The 27,907-nt window shown below is 41.2% G+C and overlaps 1 protein-coding gene across 1 annotated transcript; it reads right to left on the reverse strand.

Annotated features, from left to right (window-relative positions):
• On the reverse strand, positions 1–27,907 carry SMIM13 (small integral membrane protein 13). Its single transcript, XM_060614807.3, has 2 exons — positions 27,802–27,907; positions 1–4,379 (listed from the first exon to the last, which is right to left on the reverse strand). Exons 1-2 carry the CDS (start codon positions 27,875–27,877, stop codon positions 4,192–4,194), a joined length of 264 nt encoding a protein of 87 aa, XP_060470790.1. The 5' UTR covers positions 27,878–27,907; the 3' UTR covers positions 1–4,191.

Consider the following 27,907-nt stretch of genomic DNA (forward strand, 5'->3'; position numbering starts at 1 on the left):
TTTTGTTTTCAGTTTAATTTATTCTTTGCAGTTTAAAGTGAAAGTTAAAACATCAAACAAACCACAGAAGCTTTAGGTATATAGTATTGACCAGTTTTGAAACAAAAACAGTGAATGATCATTTACACACATTCCTTAACTCTAATTTTACATCTCATTATATAATGGTACTATTGATGCACACATTTCTAATTCCTTATACATAGACCTATTTGTCAAGCAGCAGGATGGCAATGCATCATAGCACAGCACAAAATGTTTCCTTTAAGAAACCAGAGAAGCCATATTTGGTGGATGGTTATGCACAGAACTGACTTGGAAGGGTACCTACTGTTAAACACTGGTCATAAGGCAGGCAGCCCATGTACATTAAGAAATGGAAAATGGAAGTTTTAGTAATATAAGATAAAATGCTATTCTTTATGCTTTAAGTTAAAAGCTATAGGATACTTTGAAAGCAGACGATACTAGGTACTCGAATTCTAGACTCCATTAGCTGCTCCAAAGTCTACAACCTTTGAGTACTGCTCATTAGCTTTTAAAAGTCAACTTCAAATATAAAAGCACCTGAAGTTTACCAGTCAAAAATCTAACGTTACATTGGTTACATGTCACACTAAAACACAACTTCTAAGAAAAACGGACTTTAAAAAAAAATACTGCATTGTTGACTTAAAGTAATTTCAAACTACGTTGCTCCTAAAAATAAAAGAGCACTACTTTCAAATCTTTCAACACGTTTTGGTTTAAAGTAACATTTTGTGAAGCCATTAATATGGTTCACCCATCTTCCAGCAAAATATATTCCCACCTTTCAGCAAAATAACAGTTGAACTTGTTTTTAAGCCTAGCATCATCTAAAGAAATGGGTCAGCACATAGGCGAATTAGCTATTCACCCAAAAACTAGGTATTTAATGTTTCCACCATGAAAACAATACTACAAAATCCATTGGATGAATTCTATTTTTAGCTTGATGTAAATATTAAAAACCTCACTGAACAGTGCCACACAAATATCTAGTGTTTTTTGGCATTGGAATCAGAGCAATGCAAACCAGTACGCTTGATATAGGCGATTTTCACAAAAGTGTCATCAGAGGCAAAAAAAGATGTGGGAATGGTTGATTGGGAAGGAAATGAAACAACCTATCAGAGTCCTCAATTTTAGAATTAATCCTCAAAAGATGGCATAGTTGGTCACCATCTCTGTGAGTATTCAGACCAGATGGGATACTTGAATGCACTCTTAATGCTCGGAACCTTCTAAGCTTCAAAATTAACCACAGGCTAGTCAGTCTCCCACTGAGAAAATGAAAATGCACGTATGAAGTGATGGTTAAGCACAGCTACAAAAGCACTAACAGAGAAATGGGAACAGAAACATTACCCCACACAAATAATTGTGTGTTAACACTCCTCTCGCCTATCTGAGCGGCGGCCTTAGAAATACGTATTACGGTGAGTGTATCGAGGGGAAAAGGGATGCAAGAAAAGATAAAAGCTTTAAACAAAGGAATTGGTTTGCAAAACATTCATATTGGCATCAGTGATTTCTTTCTGCACTCCGAAGAGTTAAAAGGTGGTAGGGTGTAAGCTGCTTAATATGCTTTTGGATGTATTTCCTAAGTAAGTTCAACAGACCGTTTCCCTAAATCCTACTAAAAAAGATATCCCTGAAGCATAAATGTAAATAATACCAACATGTACACCTTCACATGGATTCATTTGTAGTCACCTGTGGATGACCCCTGCAGATTTTATGAAGTTACACCAGCCATCGCTCTTTAATACTGAAACAGTACAGAAGCTCACTGGCTACTTAATGTTTGTCAGCAACTATGATTAGTATCTAAACCTAAGGTACACACTAGAAAGCAGAATCCACAGCTCAAAATATTAGACTATGAAAGACCTATTTTAAATATCCTCCCAGTAACCAAGAAGCTTTTAGGCATTAATTCTTTTCTAGCTGATGACCGTTTTAACGTGATAATGCAGCTAGTATGAAGCACAAAAATTAATGCTTGCAACTTGTGTCACGGTTCTGTTAATCGCCACAGTCACAAACAGAAAACTGCATCTAATAAGGAAATGACAGAAAGAGTATGTGCCTCTTCTCGGTTGCCGGGGATCTTCCCCTAGCAAATACTGAAAACTACACTTATGGTCTGCAGATTCCCTTTCAGTTTATCCAAAGGGCTACAATGACGGCAGAGGCAAACCTCAGGAATACAAGCTGGGGCGCAGCAAGTGCGCCTGTTAACAAACCAACTATGGGCGTGAAAGACGAGGTATCAGACGTGGTTCCACATGGTTGTAAAACAGAGGGGAGCGTCTATGATGACTAGTTCTTGAGGAAAAAAAAAAGGGGAAAAACCGAACAAGAACTTGGATTAATACAAGACACCGGCTTTGCAGTTCATTCTTGTACAGAGCAGGTAACACTGAACGGGAAGGGTCTTTGAATTCCTATCTCTCTTCCCTGGTGAACACCCAGTCCAAAGTCCAGTGAAGACAAACACGGGCACCCGGCAGATCATTTTCCAGTGAGGCGGGCATGGTCACCACTCTATTTTATCCTCAATACCCAGGACCTCTGAGGTCTTGTCACTGAATCGTTTGTGAAGAAGTACTTTCTCCACAACGCATGCCTTGAGCATGAAGTCCTCCCACACAAAAGGGAGAAACTAATCCTCTTCCTGAAGTAGAAGACAGTTCTTAGATGCCTAAATTACTACTCTAAAACCGTGAATGGGTTGCAAAAAAAAAACTGTATCTCCTAGAGGACCATTGTAACAGCCTAAGAGTCAGGACGAAGTTCCCCAATAAATAACCGCTATCCAACAAAGAAAAGTAAATTTACAAACTATTTTTAACCTAAGATACCATCAACTGTAGGAGGCACCATGTGTACCACTAAGAAAAACCAGGCAATTAAACCGACACAATGCCTTCCCAGCATGTAGAATGTTGGTATTTATTGAAACGTTGTTCTAGAGTTAAACGGGTTTTTATCACACCGATCTTGCACATACCTGAAGAAAGTGTATGAATTAACTGGTTAAGTTATAACTATAACTTCATATTCTGAGTCCAACTCTTCTGAATCACTTCTCCAACCACAGCCGCGGAGGTCTGCTCGCTTCCACAGAACAGCACCCTTGGTGTCACCCAGAGCACTGGGGAGGCAGCGTTTCTTGAAAGGGTGTTCCACCGTGGCCTTCTGTTTCACGTCAGCAGACAGCTTGGAGCAAAACGATGTTTGACGCCTTAAAGACAGTCCTGCTCGGCGCATGAATCGATCACACCAGCCTCTCGTTGCTTTGAATTTTGTTTCGTCTATTCCCAGGGCTTTGGCAATTTCTCCCGCCTTCGATCGCATTGCCTGGCGCGTGACAGGCAATCCTTTTGCACGCATCTCACCAACGAAACATAGTACAGCTTCGTCCACTTGTGGGTATCTTCCTTTCTTAGGCCCCGTGAAGCATTTTGTTGTCGCTTTACAAGTAAATATGGAAGCACGGTCGTTCCTCCAGCGACGGATGTTGGCTTCGCTAATACCGAACGTGCGCCCGGCTGCCCTGTTTCCATGCTTTTCTGCGTACACGATAACTTTTCGTTTCAATGCTGAATCATAGTGCAATCTTTTGGAAGACATTTTTAAATGCCTCTTAAACCTGACGCATTTGACACCGATGATACAGTGATGACGCTGTCTAGGACAAGCTGTTAGTACGTGCACACATGCACGGGTTGGGTAACTCCATCATAACCATCTCCCGGCTGACGGTAATCACGAGCTACATCCCAATTTCAGACAAGGTTAACATGTGGTAACAAAAACAAAAACACAACATACATTATAGAACTAATAAAATATGGTTTTTCAAGCCTGTGATGTTTACCAGATTCACACCAGTGCAAGAAAATAAGCCCAGGAGGCAAAGAGTAGTAAGTATGTAAGTGGAAAGCTAGTGAAGCAAAAGATTATTCTTTAAGATGGAATTTGCAATGGTCTGATTTGGTTTTATTTAATTCCCTTTATTTTCATATGGCTTACATATAAATCTTTTTTTTTTTTTCCAACTGGACTTAAAATCCAAGTAAAAAAAATGCAAAGCCAAGTCATTAAAGACAGAGGCTCCTCACTGCCTTTCATCATTCACTAGTACAAGACGAGGGCTGGGGGTCAGTGGCCTTCATCAGCAGGCGCCCTCCTTTGGCGAGCAGATCTGATCCTGTGTGAGGATGACGAAGTGTCTTCTTCTGTTTCAGAGCCTGATGGCTCATGATCTCCCTCCTGAGATCCTGTGTCTCCCACCAGTTCCCGCAGAAACTTGAATTTCGATAGAAAAAGATGCCATACAAAATACCAACCTAAAAAGAGACAGAAACATTAAGAAAAATTATTACAAGCAATTTTATCAATTGAGAACATTCTAGTTAATTGTATAGGCATGGGGGTATTTCACCAAACAGTATGTAAAATACCAATATATATGTGATTACAAATATATTTTTATATAACAAGCATTTACTAAGCATTTACTACAGACAAGGAGTAAGAATAAACTCTTACATTATACAAGGGTGGTAAAAAGTTTCTGCCTTCGTGGAATTTAGAATCCAAGCTTGGTCCATCTACATTAAAATTATGATGAGATTATGATATCTACGTCCAAGTGTTTATTTTATTAGAGTCAAATTCCTGAGAGCACTTTTCTGGGGAAAAAAGAATACACTCTGCGTTTCCTTGGACATTCACATCTCAGTGCTAATATTTACTAAAACCAAGTCTCCTTCAACTGCAAGGTGAAGGCCATGCCATGGCAGGGGCACCCGCACTTCAGTAGGAACTTTGGTCAGGGGCGCTGGGGGCTTCAGCAGTAGGTTAAGCGTCCGACTCTGGGTTCCGGCTCAGGTCATGATCTCACAGTTCATGAGTTCCAGCCCCGCATCGGGCTCTGCACAAACAGTGGGGAGTGTGCTTGGGATTCTCTCTCTCTGCCCCTCCCTGCTCATTCTCTTGCTCTCTCTCTCTCTCAAAATCAACAAATAAAACAAAAATGAACTTCCGTCAGACTCAAGCTACTCATAAGTTTCTAGAAATAATAAACTTTCAAAGAAAATTAATACATTTTCTTTCATTACACAACAAAAGAATAAAGCCAGAGCACCACTATCGAGGCTCAAGGTTTTTAAAAACATGGCATTTTCATGTCAGAGTCATTAAAAAGTCTGAACAACTCTACTTACAAATAAAAAAAAAAAATCACTAACCAAGTTTTGTTTGTTTTACGAGAAGTTTGAAGTTCACTACGTTTTAGGTGCCCACGAATAAGGATCAATCAATAAATGAGTGCACAGGATACAACCTGTGAACCCATGATAGTTGGTCTGAAATGTTAAGAGTATATGAAAACAAACAAAAGTAACCACTGTAACAAAGCTTTCCATGCGAGTGCCTTTCACTATGCCTTCCACTTTATACACTCTAGCAGAAAAGCAATTGATCACAGCATATCCTGATGAGGAGCATTTTATGAAAACAAAATCCAAGCACCTCTTCTACCCCCAGCATTACACCAGACCAGGATGAATGGCCACTGAAGGAAATTTCTAATTCTACTTGTTACTTTCTTGCAATCTCTGAAGGAAAAAAAAAAAAGAAAGAAAGAAAAAAGATCAAGGTAAGCTCCTTGGTATTAAAAGACTAATAACTTCAGGGATTTAACCCTATTTCCCAAGTATTCGCTTTCCTAAACTACTGAATGGTAACCAACCAAACCACACCACAAATATATTTGGGCCAACTGTGAGTTAAGCATTGAACTCTGTAAAACAGTATTTTAATAAAATTCCAAAGTAGCGTGCTCTTGTCTTTACCCAAAATTCTTTGTAAACACAGGCACAGAGAATTAGCAGAAAAAACTCTGGAGTCAGGAATCCCAGTTCTGACAGAAGACTCACAAAGCTGCTGTAAGAACTAAATGAGAAGGTACATACAGGGCTCAGGAGTCCAGCACTAAGTAAGCATTTTGTAAAATGCTTCGTGCACCTAAGCTGTGGTAGTCCCTGGGCAGTGGGATCTGAGGTGCCTTCTATTTTGTCAATTATCTTTTTTTTTAATTGAGATATGTTTCACATAGCATAAAATTCCCTCTTCGAAAGTATACAATTCAGTGGTTTATAGCATATTCACAAGGTTGTGCGACCATCACCGTGGTCAGTGTCTGTCCAGAACATTTTCATCGACCCCAAAAGAAACCCCGTATCCATCAGCAGTCACTCCCCATGTCCTTCTCCCTCCAGCCCCTAGCAACCACTTGTCTCCTTTTTCCTGTCTCTACGGATTTGTCTATTCTGAACATTTGATATAAATGGAATCACAATATGTAGTCTTCTGTCTGGCTTCCTCCCGTCCGCGTATACTTTCAAGGTTCATCATCCACGTTGTTACAGGCACCATCATTCCATTCCTTCTTATTGTTGAATAGTATTCCAGTGCATGGACACATCACACTAGGTTTAACCATTCAACAGTGAATGGACATCTGGGTAGCTTCTACTTTGGGGCTGGTATAAAAAAACGTTTCTGCTTTTGGGTGCAAGGACCATTTGTGTACAAGTTTTTGAAGAGACATGTTTTCATTTTTCTTAGACACCCAACAGTCCAACTAGGAGTACAACTACCGGGTCATATGGTAACTTTGTGCTTAACCGTTTGTGAAATTGCTAAGTCGTCTTCCAAAAAGTGGCTGTGCCACCTTATATCCCCACCAGCAACGCATGAGGCGCCACTTTCTCTACATCCTCACCAAGACTTTTTATTGTCCACCTTCTTTTCCATTACGGTCATCCTAGTGGGTGTAGCACTGTGGCTTTTACTTGCATTTCCCTTGTGACTAAGACATTGAGCATCTTTTCGTGTTTACTGGCCATCTGCGTATCTTCTTTGGAGAAATATCTATTCAATTCCTTTGCCTACTTTTTAAAACAGGTTGTTTGTCTTTTTAGCTTGTAAGAGTTCTTTATATATTCTTGATACTAGACCTTTATTAGATACGATTTCCAAACATTTCCTCCCATTCTGCGGGTTGTCTTTTCACTGTCTTGACAATGTCATTTGAAGTACAAATGTTTTCAATGATGATGAAGCCTAATTTATCATTTTTTTCCTTTGATGAAATCCAACTTACTTATTTTTTCTTTGTTTGCTTCTATTTGTGGTGTCCTATCTAAGGAACCAATGGCTAACCCAAGGTCATAAAGATTTACACCTGTGTTCTTCTAAAAGTTTTAGTTTTAGGTCCGATCCATTTTAGTTAATTTTGGTGTGAGAGATTCAAATTCATTCATTCTTCATATGGATACCAAGTTGTTCCAGAACCATTTGTTGAAAAGGCTGTTCTTTTCCCCATTAAATTGTTTGGCACCTTTGTTAAAAATCAAATGACCAGGGGCGCCTGGGTGGCTCGGTCGGTTGGGCGTCCGACTTCGGCTCAGGTCATGATCTCAAGGTCCGTGAGTTCGAGCCCCGCGTCGGGCTCTGTGCTGACAGCTCAGAGCCTGGAGCCTGTTTCGGATTCTGTGTCTCCCTCTCTCTCTGCCCCTCCCCTGCTCATGCTCTGTCTCTGTCTCAAAAATAAATAAACATTAAAAAAAAATTTTTTTTAAAAATCAAATGACCATAAGGAGGTGGGGTGGTAAAAAAAAAAAAAAGTCAAATGACCAGTATCTTTATGCTAGTACTGCACCGTCTTGATTACAGTAGCTTTGTATTAAGTTTTGACATTGAGACTGAAAGTCTACCATCTTTGTTCTTCTCAAGGTTGTCTTGGCTGTTCTGAGTTCTTTGCATTTCCATGTGAATTTAGAATTGCACTGTGGACTTCTGCAAAAAAGGCCGTGAGAATTTTAATAGGGGTTACAGTGAATCTGTAGACTGACATGGAGGCCCTGCACAGTTTTTTAATACTTCCCTGTACTGAATGTAATTTTTCTACAACAGACACACATGGGTTTTGATAAACGGGAAAATCAGGGGAAAAACAAGTCCGAAACTATAAGTAAATCATGAACACTCTACAGATGTGTAGGTTTAAACATGCCAATGCCATTAATTGGCCTAAATTATTAAAGCCAGTTGATTTCTTTTATTTTCAATATTTTTTAAATTGTTTTTTTAATTTAATTTATTGTCAAGTTGGCTAACATACAGTGTATGCGGTGTTCTCTTGGTTTGGGGAGTAGATTCCCGTGATTCATCGCTTACACACAACACCCAGTGCTCATCCCAACAAGTGCCCTCCTCAATGCCCATCACAGAGCCAGTTCATTTCAATAAATACTAAGGAAAACCCGTAACTCTTGGATTAGTTGTGACTATCGAAGATGACAGTCTTGACCTCATAAAACACAAAGATTCCAACAGTGGCTGCAAGGTGTAAAACGACCATAAAGAAACGTAAGGGTTACAGGTTTAAATTTTTTTATTAAAAAGAGACTACAGTGAAGGGCTGGCATGACTGGAACTCCACCATGAAACACTACAGTGCCCTTGCGACGGTTAAGACAAAGCGAAGTCTCCTAGCACAGAAATCTACAAAATAAGGAATTGAAGACAGCCGTCACAGTCAGTTCGGGAAGCTACAAAAGCATTCAGCGAGATCACAAACTCAGCTTTAAGAAAACAAAAAAATGTTTTCAATCTCTGCCAACAACCTATGTAAGGGATTCAATCTCGAGTCAAAATTCAGAATGTGGCTGCCAGCGAGACGCTTGAGTTCAGAGCAGTAAGTTACGGCTCAGCACCCCCTCCTCACCCGCACCAGCTAAGCCATTCAATTTCACACCTCTAATGTTTATCCCCCAACCTGGAGAAAAGAAAACTCCCCACTCTGGTCTGGGTGGAAGATATGCAAGGGCTGGCAGTGGAGGGGGGAGCATGTGGGTAGTGACACTGCTTCCCACAAAAAATCGTGAGGTAGAGAATTCCAGATACGGAGTTCATCTGCTGGCCGGCCACAAAGAACAAATACTCACCGTGCCTGTTTTTCAGGGGCTACTATAATGACAGGGTAGGAATGCAAAGCTAAGAGAGAAATTGCAGTGTTGATAAGAACTGCGGTGGTATTCACTAAAGTGAGGGAAGTTCAACAAGCTGTTCTCCAAGTAAAATGAGTACGTTCTTACAGAGATAGAGATAGAATTTGTTGAAGACAGATGTGGGGGAAGGGAGTTTCCATATCACAGTACTTACGAATAGTAACATCTCATGCTTCTACAAAGAGTATTAGTAGTCTGAACAAAGGATGACACCAAAAATTCCAGGCAATTTGATCAAAAACAAAAAAACAATCACACGGGCTGTAATTTATTTTAGAAAAAGAACCATTATTAAAACCCCAGTGGGTATATACCAGGAAAAGCATGACTTAGCAAACAAAAAACTAAGAGAGGTACTATCACCGTGCCAGATAAAACTAACAAGATAGTCACTGACTGTGTTAATTAGACATGGAAATCATATTAGCTAACTTTTTTTTTGTCCGACTTGGGGACAGGTACTATAAGGAAACGCTTTGCACATATTTAATGGCCAAACTGTCACTCAGTTTAACTAAACTGTTTCTTCACGTATTCCTGGTAGCTGATTAACGGGGCCCTGACCTATTCATCTATAGCACCTTACTTGTACTGATCTTACGACCAATACAAAGTAGAAAGGCATATACACATTCCTCTCCTCTTAAGTTAATAAAGCAGCTTTTCCTTCAAGTAACAGAAACCTTGGCTTATCTTAACCAAAAAGAGGGAATTTATTGTTAGCTTACAGGAGAGTCTCAGAATGCATGGGAAGAAGCACCCTTACTGGGGACAGAACAAGAAGACTCCTGTGAACTGAGGTAGTTCTCACAGCATTATCTGTTTCCCTCTACACACTTGCTTCACTTTCTTCTCGGCTTATCTTGCACATAGCTGCTTCTTCCCAGTTCTATGAAAGACTTCTCAGTTCATACCGTCAAAAAAAAAAAAAAATATATATATATATATAAAATAACATAATAAAATAAAATAAAACCCTGGAATCTCTATCCCAACTTGGGTCACATGTCAGCCCCAGGGCCAGTGTGCATCTCCTCAGTTGGGTATTGTGAATGTGGCTGTCAGGCCTACCACGTAGAATTTGTGTGATCTTAGTGACAGCAGGGGGGTGATGGGATAGCCTGGAGAAAGAAGCCAGTAAAGCTGTCACTTCTACTTCCATTAGCAACAGAGTCCTGGAGGACAGTCTCCACTAATGAGTCACTCCAAAACAAAACATCCCAGAGCTAGGCAGACAATTCTTCTGATGGATAAGGATAAAGTCTAGCCAAAACCTTCAATAGTCTTGCCTTGATTCCTTCAAAACCTTCAATCTCCTCACCCTGATTCCTTCTAAACTGCAACACAGTGCAACCTTTAATGAATGTCCACACTGCAAGAAGTCCTCAACCTCTTGAAATGAGAAACTACTTACCTAAGGAGGGGTGAGTGAGATCAGAGAAGGCTGGGAGTCATATTCTCCCTTTTACAGAAAAGAACACATGTAAATGCAAGGCAAGTTCAAAAGCATTCATTATACAATGGAATGACCCTCGTTAACGATAGGTGACTACCACATTACAGCCATTCACAACAAAATCACTCCAACTGGCCACTCATCACACTCTGCTAGGAAGCTTTGAGAAATTACAGCTTCCCAAAGACTCATGCCAGATAAATCATACCCCAAGGACTGCGCTTACTCATTTTTTTTAAAGCTCCCTAAATGATTCTGATGCACATGCAGGTTTGGAAAAAAGAAATGAAGAAGACACATGAGTGCTGTTGCAGCTCAAATATGGAGATGAGCCAAGGAAAAGGAAAAAAAAGATGAGCAGTGGATCAGCAGTGGGGAGGAGGCAAGAAACCAGCTGAGCAGACCATCTAACAGAGAAGATCGCACTTGAGAAAAGGCCACAAGAGCCACATTAGCCGTTAATAGGACAAAGTAAGTGTATGAGGGGGAGCTACAAAGAAACTTTCCCAGGCATCGCTGGTAAGGGGGGCGATGCTGCAGAAGGATGATGGATGTGTAATGAAGGATGTAACGGATGGTCGGAAGTTGGACGTAAAGAACAATCATACCTTTGCTCCAAGTAGAATTCGGTTACGACCCGGTTAACAGAATGACTTAATGAAACACTTACGAATCTGAAGTTCATTCTGTTGTATACTATGAACATAAGAGAAAACAAATGGGAAGTTGCGTAACATAAAATGAAGCATCACACTCTATCTACGTGTTACTGATGTAAGACAGTATCGAATAGGAGAGGGGAGTGTGTGCCGGGAGGTGGAAAGGCATCACAGACACAAAGGACAGAATCAACAGTTCAGATTTACGACTGTGACTTTCCATATTAATAGACCAGCTCAATTTGGACTCTGGGCCCTAGTGACTAACTTCTACCAGATACGTGTATGTATCTTCGTGGAGGAGTGGGATAAAAGGAAGAATAATCACTACGAAGGCTATCTTTTACTGAAAAGGACTTACCCTTGTACCCTGCACACCTGCAGCCGACAGGAACTCTCCCGGGAGTACAGCTCATATAATCCCTCCCACTGAGACCTGATATGTAGGTACCACAAACTCCCTACCTAACCTTACTCTATGGGATGCGTGTCTTGTGCCTTGTCCTGGGATTTAGTAAGAGAGAAATGGGAAGGAGGAAGGGAGAAAAGAAGTGGCGGAGAATTGTCCACAATTAGATGTGTACATGTTAAAACGAGTGCTGCAGTTTTTCACAGTTTCAAAGGCAAGTCTGCACCTTGCTGGTCTCACACTGGTAAGCACTGTATGTCAGAAACACTGGCTGGCAACACAGGGTGTATATTCTGGGACAAGCAAATGAGCACTCTCTTGCGTGTGCCAACAATTAAGCGTTATTAGCTCAAAGGATGAATTTCACGAAACACATCGTACGTTGTTTTCCTGTGCAAGATAAACGTGCTGGCAGCAGAAGGGTGGTGATAGCAGATGAACCTGAGTGATGAACCAACACCATCAACACACCACAAGCCCAAGGGACGGTTGTAATTATAGAGTTCTCCCTTTACAAAGTGCTTTTCTATTCAGCGTCTCCTCTAATCCTCCCAATTACACTCTGAATTAATGAGACTAGGAATCATTACCCCTATTTTCTAGATAAGAAAATAAGAGAAAGTGACTCAACCACTGAAGAAAGCCAGCTAGGCAAAAGAGAGCAATGAATTTTAAAAGTGGATCAAATATCACAGATTTTTGTGGTGAAAGTACGGCCGAAGGACAGAATCACCAGTTCAGATTTAAACACAAAACATCAATTAGAGAATGAGAATTTGATATCACCACCCAAGATCTTTTCAGGTCAAAAGCGCAGCTACAGTATAATCACAAATTCTTGTCTTGGTGGAATCAGTCCAATGGAGTTGCATAATCTCACCTTCGTGATGGTATCGAAGTGGTTAACTACCTGGCTCAATACCAGTCTCAATGTGTACAAAGCTTTTTTCCACTTTCAACCCTATGACTGATTTTTAGTTTAATCTGAAGGTAGCTAAGGCTCACTTCTAAGATAATATATTCAAGGCCATGGACACAGGCTAAGTAAAAATAGAGCCATGCTCTTCCACCTCTTACCACAATACTCCCTCTACCGCCCGCCCCTTTGGTAATGACCCACTGGGCAACGCTAAGTCATAAGCCCCTGGAAATACCACTACTGAATCAACACAAGGTTGAACCACCAATACCTCCACATTCAAAACTCTTTTACCCAATAAACACAACATTTTTTAAGTTGCCTTTTAAAACCTCTCCTCTTTCCTATTTTCTTCGTTGGTGACCACAACACTCTCACAGATCCAAATATTACCTCTATTACAAACGATAACCAAATTTTCCCTCCATGCCTCCCACCTTTCTTGAACCCGAGGGAGGAATGGTTGGCTTGAACAACAGCTCCTTCTGATTTTCTTCTTTCTGTAATGGGTATTATATCCTCTCCTCCTCATCCCTCTGGTGAGCAGTAGTTCCTTTTCAGCACATTGTCCCTCCTCTACTTTACCTCAGTGCTATATAATATTCTACCTCAATAAACCCTCTTCCATCTGTTTCCTTCTCTACATTCCCAATGCCATTTTCTATCCCAGATCAAAACTTATTATCTGCCAACTGGATTATCAGCATAATCTCTTATAGCTCATATGCATGTTGGAGCCGCACTGCTTGGCCATGAATCCTAACTCAACAACTTACTTGCAACTTGGGCCAGTTCACCTCTACGTGCCTCAGTTTCCTCTTCTGTGAAGTGGAGAGAACAGTACCTACTCTCAGAGAGTGACACTGATAATAAAAAGAATATATACAGTAGGCTAAAAAGATGCCAGGCACATAATAAACGTATATGAATTGTTACTACCATTGTTACTATTGCCTAGGCTCCAGTCTCTTCCTCTCTAGGGCAAACTCTATAGATGCAGGGCTATTACCACTGTTATTAAGGGTTTTAAGCATCATTGATACATAACTTTTAAACCTTCCTACTGCACTGTCTCTTCAGTGTGGTGCTATCTTGGGTGACGGCTTTAACACTGGGGGCTCACTTCCATCCTCATTGCATTAATAACTGACTGTCTCTCATTCCCCCCAAGACACAAGTTTCTTAAGACAAGGAAATGGTATGGTTTATCAGTGTCTTTCACTCTATTCCCTATGTCTTGAGCGTGTCTGGCAAAGAGTAGATACACAAATCAAATCAACCAGCCTCCATCCTCTCAGCACCCAACACACAGACAAAACCACCCATGAGTTTAAGGGTTTAATGACTTTCACCAATTAACCCATTTCACGGCTCTGAAGATGCCTACTACATAATGTAGTTACAGGTGGACAGAACTGCTTAAAGATACTGAACAACCTTATCAAACAAGTTGACCTAACACGTACAGAACATTCTATTCAATAACTGCAGAATAATCATTCTTTTCAAGTGTATATAGAACACTCACCGAAATACACCATTAATCAGTCTCAATAAATGTAAGAGTAAACTCTCTTAAAAATTTTTTTGTTTAACATTTATTTATTTTTGAGAGACAGAGACAGACAGAGCACGAGCAGGGAGTAGAGAGAGAGGGAGATACAGAATCCGAAGCAGGCTCCAGGCTCTGAGCTGTCAGCACAGAGTCCGACATGGGGCTTGAACCCACGAATCGCGAGACCATGACCTGAGCAGAAGTCAGACCCTGAACCGGCTGAGCCACCCAGGCACCCAAGAGTAAACTCTCTTAAATTTTATGATACAAAATGTATTTTCTGACCATAACAAAAATTAAAGTAGAAATGGATGACTAAATGATATATGGAAAAAAATCAAATATTCAAAATTTAAGCAACATACTCCTAAATAATCCATTCAAACCAGAATTCACAGGCGAAACTAAAATTAGTCTGAACTGAATAATTTTTTTTAATCAAAAGCAATACCCGAAAAGAAATTTATTTCATCATTTGAAAAAAAAAAAAAAAAAAAAAAAGGAAGGCCTAAAATCAATCATCTAAGCTTCCACCATGAGAAACTAGGAAAAGAAGTACACATTAAACTCAAAGTAAGTAGAAGAGAGGCGCCTGGGTAGCTCAGTTTTGAGCACCCAACTCGATTTCAGCTCAGGTCAAGATCTCATTGTTTGTGGGATCAAGCCCCACGTACAGCTCTGCACTGACAGAGCAGAGCCCGGTTGGGATTCTCTCTCTGCTCCTCCCCCACTCATGCCACACACACTCTCTCACTCTCTCTCAAAATTAATATATAAAAAACTTTTTTAAAAAAGGCTGATTGACTTTTTAAAAAAGATAAGTAGAAGAAAATAAAGATATCGGCATAAAGCAATGGAATAGAATATGGACAACTAATAGCAGGGAGAAAAAATGAAACCAAAGTTGATTCACTGCAAAGATCAATAACATTTATAAACTTCTAGCCAAACTAATCATGTGAAAAAAGAGAGAAAGGACACAAATAACCAATATCAGGAATGAAAGAGAAGACATCATCACAGATGCTACAGATATTAGAAGAATGAGAGAATACTCATTCTATGAATGTCCACTTTGTGTCTATAAAGGCTCACTTGAGAAGAAACAGACAACGAGAGTAGCCCAATGTCTATTTAAAAAATTGAATTTGTAGTTAAAACCTTCCCCAAAAGAAAAGTTCTGGCCCAGATTAATTCTACGTAACATTTAAGAAAGTATGAACTGTGGCAGACACAGCTTAGGAACCTCAAAGAAGTCAAGCCACCGTGTAACTCTTGTGTGACCTGTCCCCATGAGTGTGGCCACAATGTGTGTCCTACTTCCAACGGAATACAGCAAAGGTGATGGGATAGTTACTCCTTTTATGAGGTTTTAAGACACATGTAAAAGGATTCTGCAGGTACAATTAAGGTCCCCATCAACTGATTCTGAGTTACTGAAAAGGGAAATTATCTTAGGAGGACCCAACTGAATTAAGTGTTAAGTCTTTAAAAGAGACACTGAGCCTTTCCTTGGTATCAGAGAGATTCTCCCACTGGCTTAAAGAAGCAAGCCACCACAAGTCCTACAGTCACAAGGAACTGAACTCTGCCAACAGCCGTAAGAGGCAAGCTAACACCCTGACTGCACTTGTGAGACGGACAGTAGAAGACCCAGCTAAGCCATCCCCACACTCCTGACCTGCAGCAACTGTGAACAAATAATTATGTTTTTGTGAGCCGTTAAGTTTGTGGTAATGTGTTATGCAGCAAGAGAGAACTAATACCCTAATTCTAAGTAAATTCTTCCTTCCAAGAAATAAAAGAGAAACACTTCCCCACTCACTTTTGATGAGGTCTCGCACGACCCTCAGGACAAAATCAGATAAAAGCATTTAAGAAAGCTACAAATATTCCTCATGAAACAAATTCTGCAATACACAAAAAAGATACATATGAAAAAGATAACCATCAACATATAAAAAGAGTCTATCTGAGGAACGTTGGGTTGCTTTAACATTGAAAACTCAGTGTAAGACACCATGTAAACACTTAAAGACTTAAACACTTAAAGACTTAAGACTTAAACACTAAAGAACATGATCATCTCAACACAGAAAAAGCATCTGAAAAAAAATCCAACATCCATTTCTGATTTCTAAAACATTTCATCAGGTTAGGAAAAGAAGGAAAGTTTTCTTCTTCGACCTGATAAAGAATATCTACAAACAGGGCGCCTGAGTGGCTCAGTTGGTTAAGTGGCTGACTTCATCTCAGGTCATGATCTCATGGTCCGGGAAGTTTGAGCCCCGTGTCAGGCTCTGTGCTGACAGCTCCGAGCCTGGCGCCTGCTTCGGATTCTGTGTCTCCCTCTCTCTCTGCCCCTCCCCCACTCACACTCTGTCTCTGTCTCTCAAAACTGAATAAATGTTAAAAAAAAATGTTAAGAATATCTACAAACAACCTACAGCTAACATTACACTGTACAGTGAAAGACTACATGTTTATCTCCGAAAGATCAGGGAGAAAGATCTGCTCTCAGCTCTTTCAATGCTATACTAGAGAGGTACGATGAAGCAAAAACTAAAAAAGACACAGATACTGGAAAGAATAGGTAAAATAATCTTCATGTGCACTTAATACGAATCTCTGGGTAGAAAATCCTATGGAATTCACAAAAACTAAATGAATTCAGCAGTATTGCAGAATACACTGTCAATATACGAAAATCATTTATATTTCTACATATCAGCAGCAAATATTAAATGAGTACCACACACAATAGCACCAAAAATATGAAACCTTCACAGTTAAATTTGACAAAAGTAATGCAAGAATTGTATTATATATTGAAATACGTAAAATGTTGCTGAGAGAAATTGAAGTCTGAAGAAGAAGGAGCGGGGGAGGAGGAAGGGAGGGAGAAGATGGAGGGGGGAGGAGGAAGGGGGAGGAGGAGGAGGAGGAAAAGGAGGAGGAGGAGGAGGAGAAGGAGGAGGAGGAGAAGGAGGAGGAGGAGAAGGAGGAGGAGAAGGAGGAGGAGGAGGAGAAGGAGAAGGAGGAGGAGAAGGAGGAGGAGGAGGAGGAGGAGGAGGAGGAGGAGGAGGAGGAGAAGGAGGAGGAGAAGGAGGAGGAGAAGGAGGAGGAGAAGGAGGAGGAGAAGGAGGAGGAGAAGGAGGAGGAGAAGGAGGAGGAGAAGGAGGAGGAGGAGGAGGAGGAGGAGGAGGAGGGGGAGGAGGAGGGGGAGGAGGAGGGGGAGGAGGAGGGGGAGGAGGAGGGGGAGGAGGAGGAGGGGGAGGAGGAGGAGGAGAAGGAGGAGGAGGAGGAGGAGAGATACAATATGGTCATGGATCTCAACCTTAAGATGTCAAATCCCTCTACCTTCACCTACAGATTCAATAGGTCTATTCTGGCAAGCTGATTCTGAAGCTTAAGGAAATGCAAAGGATCTAGAATAGCAAACATTTTGAAAAGAGTAACACTGCATAACCTACGCAATTGGTATAAGGATACATATATGTCACTGAAACAGAAAAGTCCAGAAATAAACTCATATATAGGGTCAACTGATTGTCAGCAACTGCCTTTTCAATAAATGACACTAAAACATCATTTTCAACAAAAGATGCTAAAACACCCTTATGTAAAAAAGGGCCCTGATCCTTAACTCAAAAAACCATACACAAAAAAATCACCTCAAAGTTCACAGTCCTACAGGTAAAACCTAAACTATAAAACTCATAGGAAAAAGTATTTGTGACCCCGGGGTAAGCAATGACTTCTTAGGATTCAAAAAGCATGAAATATAAAAGAAACTGATCAATGGAACTTAAAATACAAAACATTTGCTCTTCTAATGATACTTAAAAATGAAAAGGCGGGGCGCCTGGGTGGCTCAGTCGGTTGAGCATCCCACTTCGGCTCAGGTCATGATCTCGCGCTCTGTGAGTTCGAGCCCCACGTCCAGCTCTGTGCTGACAGCTCAGAGCCTGGAGCCTGCTTCAGATTCTGTGTCTCCCTCTCTCTCTGGCCCTCCCCCCGTTCATGCTCTGTCTCTCTCTCTGTCTCAAAAATAAATAAATGTTAAAAAAAAAAAAATTAAAAGGCAAGACACATCAAATATTTATAAAACATGTATCTGATAAAAGACTGTCCCCCCAAATACACAAGAATTGTTACAACTTTATAATAAAAAGATAATGCAACTTCTTAAATGGGCAAAAAATGTAAACAGACACTTGACAAGAGAGCTGTTGGCAATGGAAAATGTTTGGCAGTTTCTCACAGAGAAATGAAAACATATACCCCACCAAAACTTGTAAATGAATGTTAATAATAATAGTAATACTTGTATCAACCCAAACTGGAAATCCTAACATCCATCAATCAGCAAAAGGATAAACAAATCGTGGTACATCCATACAATGGAATATTATCCATCAACTGAAAACCTGAATCACTGATATACACAACACCACAGATGGATTCAAAAGCATTGTGCTAAGGGAAAAGAAGTCAAACACAAAAGACATGCTGTATGATTCCATTTACATTAAATTCTAGAAAAGGCAAAATTATGGTTATGGAAAGCAGTGCAAGTGTTCCCAGGGGCTTGAGGAACTGACTACAAAAGGACATGAGGGAACCTTCTGGAGTGATCAAAAAGTTCTGTATCTTGGGTGTGGTGGTGGTCACACTACTGTATACATGTTGTTGTTGTAAACTCAACAAATTTCGTCCTTCCTTTTCTGTGACCAACAGACATGTTTTACCTTATTCTCTCACTATCTTTGAACTGTGTATTATCATCCATCTCAATCTAAGGACAGTCTATGTGTCTAAGACCAGACTTAACCTTTGAAAATCTATTTTCCACACATCAGTTAATTCATACTTCTTCACGAATACGATCCTCCGTATTCCCAGATTCTATTACTTGCACTCGGCTAAAAGTAGAGGTTGTGTGCACTGCTCAAATCACAGCTAGTAAGTACGTGGCAGTGCTGGTTGCCTTTAAAGCTGGATCAGCCAGAGTCCAACTCCGCTCACTAGCTCCCTGACGAGGGAGACAGCACAGCAGGAACCCGGGACTGGGCACTAGACAGGCCTGTAGATTTGTCCGTCTGGGGTCTGCTGAGCCAGGTTCAACCACGAGGCACAAGGAAGCCAACCCCTAGGGAAGGGAGAATGTGCCCACGGAGACAGACAGCTGCTTCTCTCTGCTCCTGCAGGCCCCCACTGAGGCTCTCCCGTGACCTAACGGCTTCAAATCTCAAACGCTCTTCAGACACGGGCAGACAGAGCAGACGAAGTGGCATCACAGTTGTCAGGCCATGCCACGGTCAGGCCACGACCACTCCCAGCCCCTGCACCGTGGCCTCCTGATTTCAAACTCTCCAACCCTAAATACTGACCTACCTGCTTTCCTTGCTTCTAGCCTCCCCAGTCCACACACTGTAGCTAGAACAGCCTATAAAATTCTGAGTTCCTGCTAAAAAACTCTCAGCTCCCCAGTGTCTATCAGAAAGCATAAATTCTGCAGGCGATGCATATAAAATGCCACAATCTGGGTGCTTCCTGCCTCCATCTACAACCTCATCTTAGCCAGTGCTTCAAGGACTAAGCGTTCATTCGTTTACTCATTCATTCGAATATTCGTGAAACACCTGCCTTGTGCCAAACACCATCTTTACTGAAACATATTGGCCCAATAAGGAAATCTAGGCAAAAATAAAGTATTGTGAGGGAAAGGGGCAGGTGTGTGAAAGGCGGGTATCTTAGAGAGGTTAGGGAGGCCTCGCTGACAACTAGAAGGACAGCGACAAAGTTGCCATTTACTGAGATGGAGAAGGCTCCCAGATCAAGAATGCGCTTTTAGATATGCTTGTTATACTCGTTGTTGGAGAGTTTTTATGACCCCATTTCCAGGTCCCCTCCCTCCTCGAGGTGGGGAGGTCAGGGGGTGGAGCTGAAACATGCCACCCTCTAATCCCATTTGTTCTTCTTAATGACCAGCCCCTGGCCTCAAACCACCTAGAGGCCCCACCCCCAGCCACCTCCCTGCAATGGTCCAAAGATGCTATGAATAAGGAAAGATGCTCCTATCCCCCAAAAATTCTAAGGGTTTGGGCAACTTTTTTGCCAGAGACCAAGGACAAAGACCAAATATATTATTATCCCACGGAGTTGAACTCCTTAGTTGATGACTACTCTTCAAGCCACAGGACAAAGAAAACATTTGTTCCTCTTTGAAAATCAGGTAACAACAGGGAATAAGTACACACACCCAACTTGATGAATTTCATGTAAAATACAGTGTGCCTACCTTAGACCTTTTCTTAGATTCTTACAAATTTGTTGCTGAAAGTAACAACTAATTTGTATCCTCTTCCAGAATTTGTGATTTAGTGGTAGAACCAGGTTTTTGGTAGTTATCTTTGTATCTCAGAACCATGCTTATAAGACAGGTTCAAATATTTGAGGGAAGAAAGGGCATAGGACATCTGACCATAAATGGGAATAAATGAGAAAGGTAAAAACAATGCCTAAGGTTTTGTGCATAAACTGAAAATAAGGAGTTGTTTTGGGTAAAGATTCTGGGCTCTATTAAATAACAAGAAAAAGGAGCAGAGTCATGTATGTGAACTTGGAGCTCAGAAGCCTAGATCTTACTCAAGTTACATTGCAGGATTTTTTTGTAACTTCAATACCTGGGATTCACTGTCTTGCCACTTCGAAGAATAAAGAGGTGGACACAAAATGAACAGCAGGGAAAAGTTTATTAGGGTGCAAGAAAGTAAGAATAGTATGAAAGCTCTCTAAGAGAAGGAGCATTTGAAAGTGAATGCCTGTGACCAAAGCAGGGGACTTTGTTTTACAGGGTTTTGTTCAGGCCTCTCTGCTTCCCCGAGTTTCTTCTCAGGTGCCACCTTTATTGCCTGGGTAACTCTAAAAGCCTACTCACTCCTTTTTGATTGGCTATTTTCTATTGTATGAGGGGCGGTCTGTGGCCATCCTGTTCCCTGTGGGTCATAAGGTTTTAAGGTCTACTACTCGTTTTTAGCTAGGTCTTTTGTCAAATTCCTGGTAGGGGGAGTATGTGGTCTGTTACATTCTTCAGAGGAACCTTATGCCCGAAGGAGTCTGCTGTGGTCAGACCCGCCCATAATTGTTCCAAAATTTGTGTTTTTCCCCAGCCAGAGACCTCAGGTCCTACCTGACCTTTCCCTCTCTGCCTATTTTATCCTATCTTTCCCTAATATGGTTACCTTGTATGAGTGTCTTCCCCGTTGGAGTAAAAGGCCCTCAAGAGCATGGATTATGCTTCATTAATTTGTGGATACCCATAAGCACTGCCACAGCACCTGAACATGAATGAGTTCCTTCAGTGCATTTTGAGTAATAGGAGGGCTGTCCATCTCGAGACCACCTTGGTTTGTACTACCCTGAAGACTTGTCGGTAACAGTTTTAATAATTTATACTGGGGAATCTTTCTTTGTTCTTTCTTCAAATATAGGAGGGTCTACTACAGGCCAAGCACTACTCTCAAATCCAAGGACAGAGCCGTGAACCAGCCAAACAAGGTCCCTGTCTTCATGGAGCTTATACCCTAACTGGGGAAAACAAACTCATAAAACAGCTCACCTCAGAAAGGGCTAAGAGCTCAGAAAACCAAGGATCACCGAGATAAAAAGTAACTGGGTGAGTTACCCTAAGCGGACGGGGCAGGTCTCTTCTGCGACAGCAGCGGATGTGAAACGTGGATGAAGAACCAGCCACGTGAAGAGACAGAGGAAGATTGAGGGCAAAGGCCCTGGGGAGAGTACAAGGCTGGCCTGTTGGTAGAAAGGTGAGAGCAGTGGGGAGGAGAACAGAGGTGAGTGGAGAAGCAGGAGGGGCCACATCAGGCAGATCCTTGTAGCCACCGCAAGGGATCTGGATTGTATTCCAAGGGAAACGGGAAGCCACAGGAGGATAGGTTTTAAGCAAGGAGTGACATTTTCTAAAGGGTGGTAAGATGATCTGGCAGAGCAAAGGAAACAAAAGTCTGGACGGCTGGAAAGACGAATATCAAATGGAGCCAAAATTTACTCAAGAACTATGGAAAAGATCAGGACTTGGGATGGGAAGACAGGAGGGTTGAGGAGGAAAGAAAAAAGGACTGGCGGAAAGTCTATTTGCAAAGCTGACACGCAGGCAGCCAAGTGTAAAGCACCCAAGCAGAAAATGAGAGGATTCTCCTCGGAAAACACAGAATACCCATGGAGAAGAGACCTCCAGCCACCAACAATTGGGGACTCTCCTAGAGAAGAAGAACTTGCTGCCAGAACTGACACTAAGACTTGATTACCAACTTTTACTTCCTCACCCTTAAACATGAATACAGAACAGAGCAGTAGACATTTGTCAAAATCTCCAATCGCAGAAAGAATCCAAAGCAAACAAACCAAAAGAAAAGATATGGAAGAAACAAAGACAATGCAGGGAGAAGAAAAACACTTCATTAAAAACTACAGTTGACCCTTGAGCAATACAGGTTTGAGCTGTGCGGGTCCATTTACACACAGAATTTTTTCAATAAATACAGTACTATAAATGTTTTTTCCTTATGATTTTCTTAATGACATTTTCTTTTCTGCTTTACTGAAAGAATACAGTTGTAATACATACCCAAAATATGTGTTAATTGACTCTTTATGTTCTCAATAAGGCTTCTGGTCGACAGGGAACTATTAGTTAAGTTTTTGAGGACTCAAGAGTTACCTGTGGATTTTCAATGGGGATTTGTGTTCAAGAGTCAACTGCATAACTAACATGCTTATAAAGAGAAAATATAAAAGCATAAAGCAAAAAGAGGTTCTGGAGAAGCAATCAGAGAACAAGTTCAGAAATTAAAAACTGGGTAACTGAAATAAAAACATAAGAGATAGAAGATAAAACCCAAAACATATCCCAAAAGGGAAAGGAGAAATGATAAAAAATAGGATATAAACAGGTAACACTACAGAACCAGCCCATGAGGTCCAACATCCAACTAACAGAAGTGTTTTTAACTGAGAGGACCCAGAAAAATGGAAGGAAAAGAATATACCAAGGCATATAATTATGACATTTCAGAATAACAATGATAGAAAAAACTACCAGAAAGTATCTAGAGACAGAAACCAAGTTACTTATAAGGACAAAGAAACAGAGGGCATTCGATTTCTTAAAATCAGGCCTAAGAAGCTAGAAATCAATAATCATTTTTAAAATGTGGGTGAAAATTATCTACCACCTGACAATTATTCAAATTATCAATCACGTATAAAGGTGGAAAGTTTGTCTAGACATTTTGACATCAATGAAAGACATTTTGACATCGATGAAAGATATGTTCAGGCAGGCATTATTAGCTCAAAAAGGTTATTTTCCATGCATTTTTTTTCTCAGAAAGCGACCAGAAAATGTGCTCCTGCAAAACAAGATTATAAATTGAGAATGATGATGACATGAGATCCAGAAAACCAGGGTGCCAGCAGAGAAAGTCAAGGGGAGGCGAGATGGAAGGAGAGCTCTGGGGTTGGATGGCAGAGCGAGACCAAGGGGCAAAAACAGTGTGCACACAGCAAAAAAGTAAGACTAGGAGGTAAACTGAAAAGGCAACTGTTAACTTCAGGAAAAATGAAGAACCATACAAGAAAGGAAGTGAAGTCATATTACATCATTTGACCAGCAGGGACTATTTACACAGTTAAAATATAAATCTTGACTCTCAAATGAGCCAAAGGCTGTCGTTACCAATGGCATGCAAGGAAAGAAGTGGGGACTCTACCATGGTTAATAAATAATGCCTACGTTGCAAAATCAAGAACTAGCTATGAATAAATTATTTACGAATATGAAAGTAAATAGGCAAAACAGTGAAACAGAGGACTGAAGGGAACTACTTTATGCCTTTAGTGCTATTGACTTTTGAAACTGCTTCTTTTGTTAAAAACACTTGAGAAGGGGCGCCTCGGTGGCTCAGTCAGTTAAGCAGCTGACTCTGGATTTCGGCTCAGGTCATGATCTTATGGTTTGTGGATTCCAGCCCCACATCGGGCTCTGTGCTGACAGCCCAGAGCCTGCTTTGGATCCTTTCTCCTTCTCTTCCTGGCATGCTCTCCCTCCCTCTCTCTCAAAAGTAAACTTAAAAAAAAGGGCGGGGTTCTGTTTTAGCTGTATTAAGTTTGAGATTCTTTTTAGACATCCAAGTGTGCTATTAAGAAAAGACATTTGGGCGGGGGGAGGACGCCTGGGTGGCTCAGTTGGTTACACGTCTGACTTGGGCTCAGGTCATGACTGACTTTGGATCCTGTCTCCCTCTCTCTCCCTCTCTCTCTCTCTCTGCCCCTACCCAGCTCATGGTTGCTCTCTCTCTTTCAAAAATAGAAAGAAAGAAAGAAAGAAGAGAGAAAAGAAAAAGAAAAAGAAAAAGAAAAGAAAAAATACTTGAGGTGCCTGAGTGGCTCTGTTGGTTGAGCGTCTGATTCTTGATTTCATCTCAGGTCATGACAGGTCGTGGGATGGGGCCCTGCATCAGGCTCAGCGCTAAGCATAGAACCTGCTTACGATTCTCAGTCTCTCTCTCCCCTTCCTTTTCCCCAGCTCACTCTCTCTCTCTCTAAAATTAAAAAAAAAAAAATTTTAAGAAAAACTATTCGATGCATGAGCCTTGGGTGCAGGAAAAAAGTGAGAGCTGGAGATAATCAATTTGAGTCATTAGCTACAGTTAATATTTAAATCTCCAGGACTAGATAAGGTTATCATAGGGAAAGACCAGAAGGAAAAAGGAATAGAAATACATACTTGTATTATAATACAGAAATATAGTAGAAAATAGCATGCATTATTTCACAGAGTAAGGGCAAGTACTAGTCCATAAAATTTTTATTTCAGAGACAGAAAGATGATAGTGAGATAGATAAATGTATATAAATAAACAGATTGGCATATGTAATTTGTATACTTATAAATGTACTGGGAATAATGTAAAATGTATTTCCTATCAGAGACTGTGATCCAAAATATTTCAGAAATTCTAGGGGATGAGAAGCCAGGAAAAAGGTAAACAATTAGGCGCTGTGGTCGGAAGAATACTATGAAAGTATAGTGTACAAAAGCCAAGAGAAATACTTCGTAGAAGAAATGCTCACCAATATGGAATGAGTATGAGAGGTTAAATACAATTAAGACTAAGTGACCAGTGACCATGGGCTTGGTAATACGGAGACCATTTGTTGCTGACCTTGACAAGGGCCACTTCAGTGAACAGTGGTAGTGGAAAACACTTTAGCGTGGATGAGAGGCAAAAAAGTACATACAACCAATACAGACAAGAGAAAGAAAACCTCCCCAGGAACCTGAAATTTGAACATCAGAATTCACTATGTGAAAGAGCCAGTCAGAGTTTTAAAATAAAGTAGGCTACCAGTTTCTTGGGACAGTCACAGGTTTCTAATCTCCAATGTTGACTGTATTTGGCGATAGGGCCTTTAGAGACTTAATTAAGGTTAAAAGAATTCATAAGGGTGAGGCCCTAATCCAATATGACTGGCTTTCTTACTAGAAAAGATTAGGGCACAGACACACACAGAGAAAAGACCACGTGAGAACACCGGGAAAAGACAGCCGGGAAAAGACAGCCGTCTACAAGCCAAGGACAGGGGCCTCAGAAGAAATCAACCCTGCTGACACCTTGATCTCAGACTTCTAGCCTCTAGAACTGTAAGAACATAAATTTCTGTTGTTTAGTGTATGTGGTATTTTGCTATGGCATCCCTGCAAACTAATACAAGGCCTGAGATTCTCGAGCCTCAAGTCTGGTCAGATCCTTCCCCCCAACCTCTCATCCTTCCCCAAGCCCCCCAGGTCCATCCTAGTCAAACCATGAAGCTAGAGCATCATTAGCTCTCTCAACAGCAACAAAAAAAAAGTGCTTGAATTACTTCTTCATAAAGCTATTATTAGTTCTGGACCATTCCAATCAAAATAAGATGTTCTTTTTTACTTACCACACCTCACCTCTCATTCCACAATTATTTTCTGAAACCAAAGGCAAGATATTTTCAGAAAAATGAGTAAAATCAAAGTTAAATAGCTCTCCGGAGCTGAGAGAGCAAGTATGATGTAGTAACAATCGGGAATTTTGATGCCCCCAGTTGGGCAAACGTTCTACCCAAGGTTTTGTACAGTCTATGTGTCACATCCCCAATTGCAGGCAGCTCACATCTTCAGATTGGAAAAGAAAGCATATGCTTGCATGCTTTCCTCCTTCCCCACCTGCAAACAAACCACACAGATCTGCTTTTCTTTACTTCCAGAATCTCACGTATCTACAATTAGCCCCAAATCCTGACGTCGCAAGCAGGAAACCGAGAAAGGCTTTTCAATTGTTTTATCATCAGAAAAGAAAGGCTGTTAACTCCGGTTCCTTCCTAAAGCAAGAAAACTAAAAATATACACACACGTATATAAAAACAAATACAGGGGTGCCTGGGTGGCTCAGTAGGTTGGGCGTCCGACTTCGGCTCAGGTCATGATCTCGCGGTCCGTGAGTTCGAGCCCCGCCTCGGGCTCTGGGCTGACAGCTCAGAGCCTGGAGCCTGTTTCAGATTCTGTGTCTCCCTCTCTCTCTGACCCTCCCCTGCTCATGCTCTGTCTCTCTCTGTCTCAAAAATAAGTAAATGTTAAAAAAAAAAAAAATTAAAAAAAAACAAATACATATATAGGCATTTGCATTAGTGCACACATATCTTCTCCAAACACAGTTGATACTGAGCATTTAGTACATCATGTAATGAATGTATTTATTTTTATTTCTGCTTAGTTATTGCATCAACCTGAACCCATTCTTCAATATACTGGAATTATGAAAAATTAAACTTACTGACATCTGGTTCTCAATTACTTCCCAAATTTTCACAACTGCTCAGCCACTTTGCTCAGAGACCTGTGGTTATCAGTTACTGTACATACAGAAGTCAAGAAGATCTAAAATGACGCTAATATTACCCTGAGAAGAAAGTTTTATGTCGTCTCAACCCAAGAAAGTCAAAAAATCACAGCAAACTAAACAGCACCATTATTACAAAACTGAGAGTTAGGTTACCTGACCCTGGAAGTTTAATATAGCCGGGGTTTTTTTTAAGTTCTGCCTAGCCTAGACATTTCTGTCGGGAATCTAGTTTGAGCCTGAACTCAAAGTAAACAATTTCACGGAGGGTTTCATACCCAACTCTGTCCCCACCCCCTGATTCAATGAAGGAACGGAAAGTTCTCATTATCATCAGGGCCCGAACCTCTAAAAAAAAAAAAGGACAAGGAAAAACCAATCACTTCACCTTCGAATGCAGGCCAAGGTTAAAATCTGGGCAGACAGTGGTAAGAACGGCAATCAGGAGCAGACGCTGCCCGAGAAGCAAGCAGTATCTGGTTTAACCCCGAGTCAGGATGCCCAGCCCTGGAACCTGTTCTTTCCCTCTCCAGGATGCCAGAGGGCCTGTCCTGGGTCAGGGGCACATCTCCCCCGAGCGACGTGGGCAGCGGATGATTTTAAGACACTTGTCCATCCACGACATTTAAAACCAAAAAAAGAAAGAGACAGGGACAGAGAAAACAAGCGAGCACCCCGAGTCGCGCGGGCGTGTGTACCGCCGTGTGGAACTGCCCCGCGGCGGATGCCCCACTCACCGCACACCATCAGCAGCAGGACGATCAGCAGCGTGACCACGAACACCAGCAGGGTCAGCCCGACGTTGTGCCACATCTTGGGGAGAGGACGGCGGTCGGAGGCGGG

Source organism: Panthera onca, chromosome B2 (genome assembly GCF_046562875.1).
Source record: "Panthera onca isolate mPanOnc1 chromosome B2, mPanOnc1 haplotype 2, whole genome shotgun sequence".
Taxonomy (NCBI): Eukaryota; Metazoa; Chordata; class Mammalia; order Carnivora; family Felidae; genus Panthera; species Panthera onca.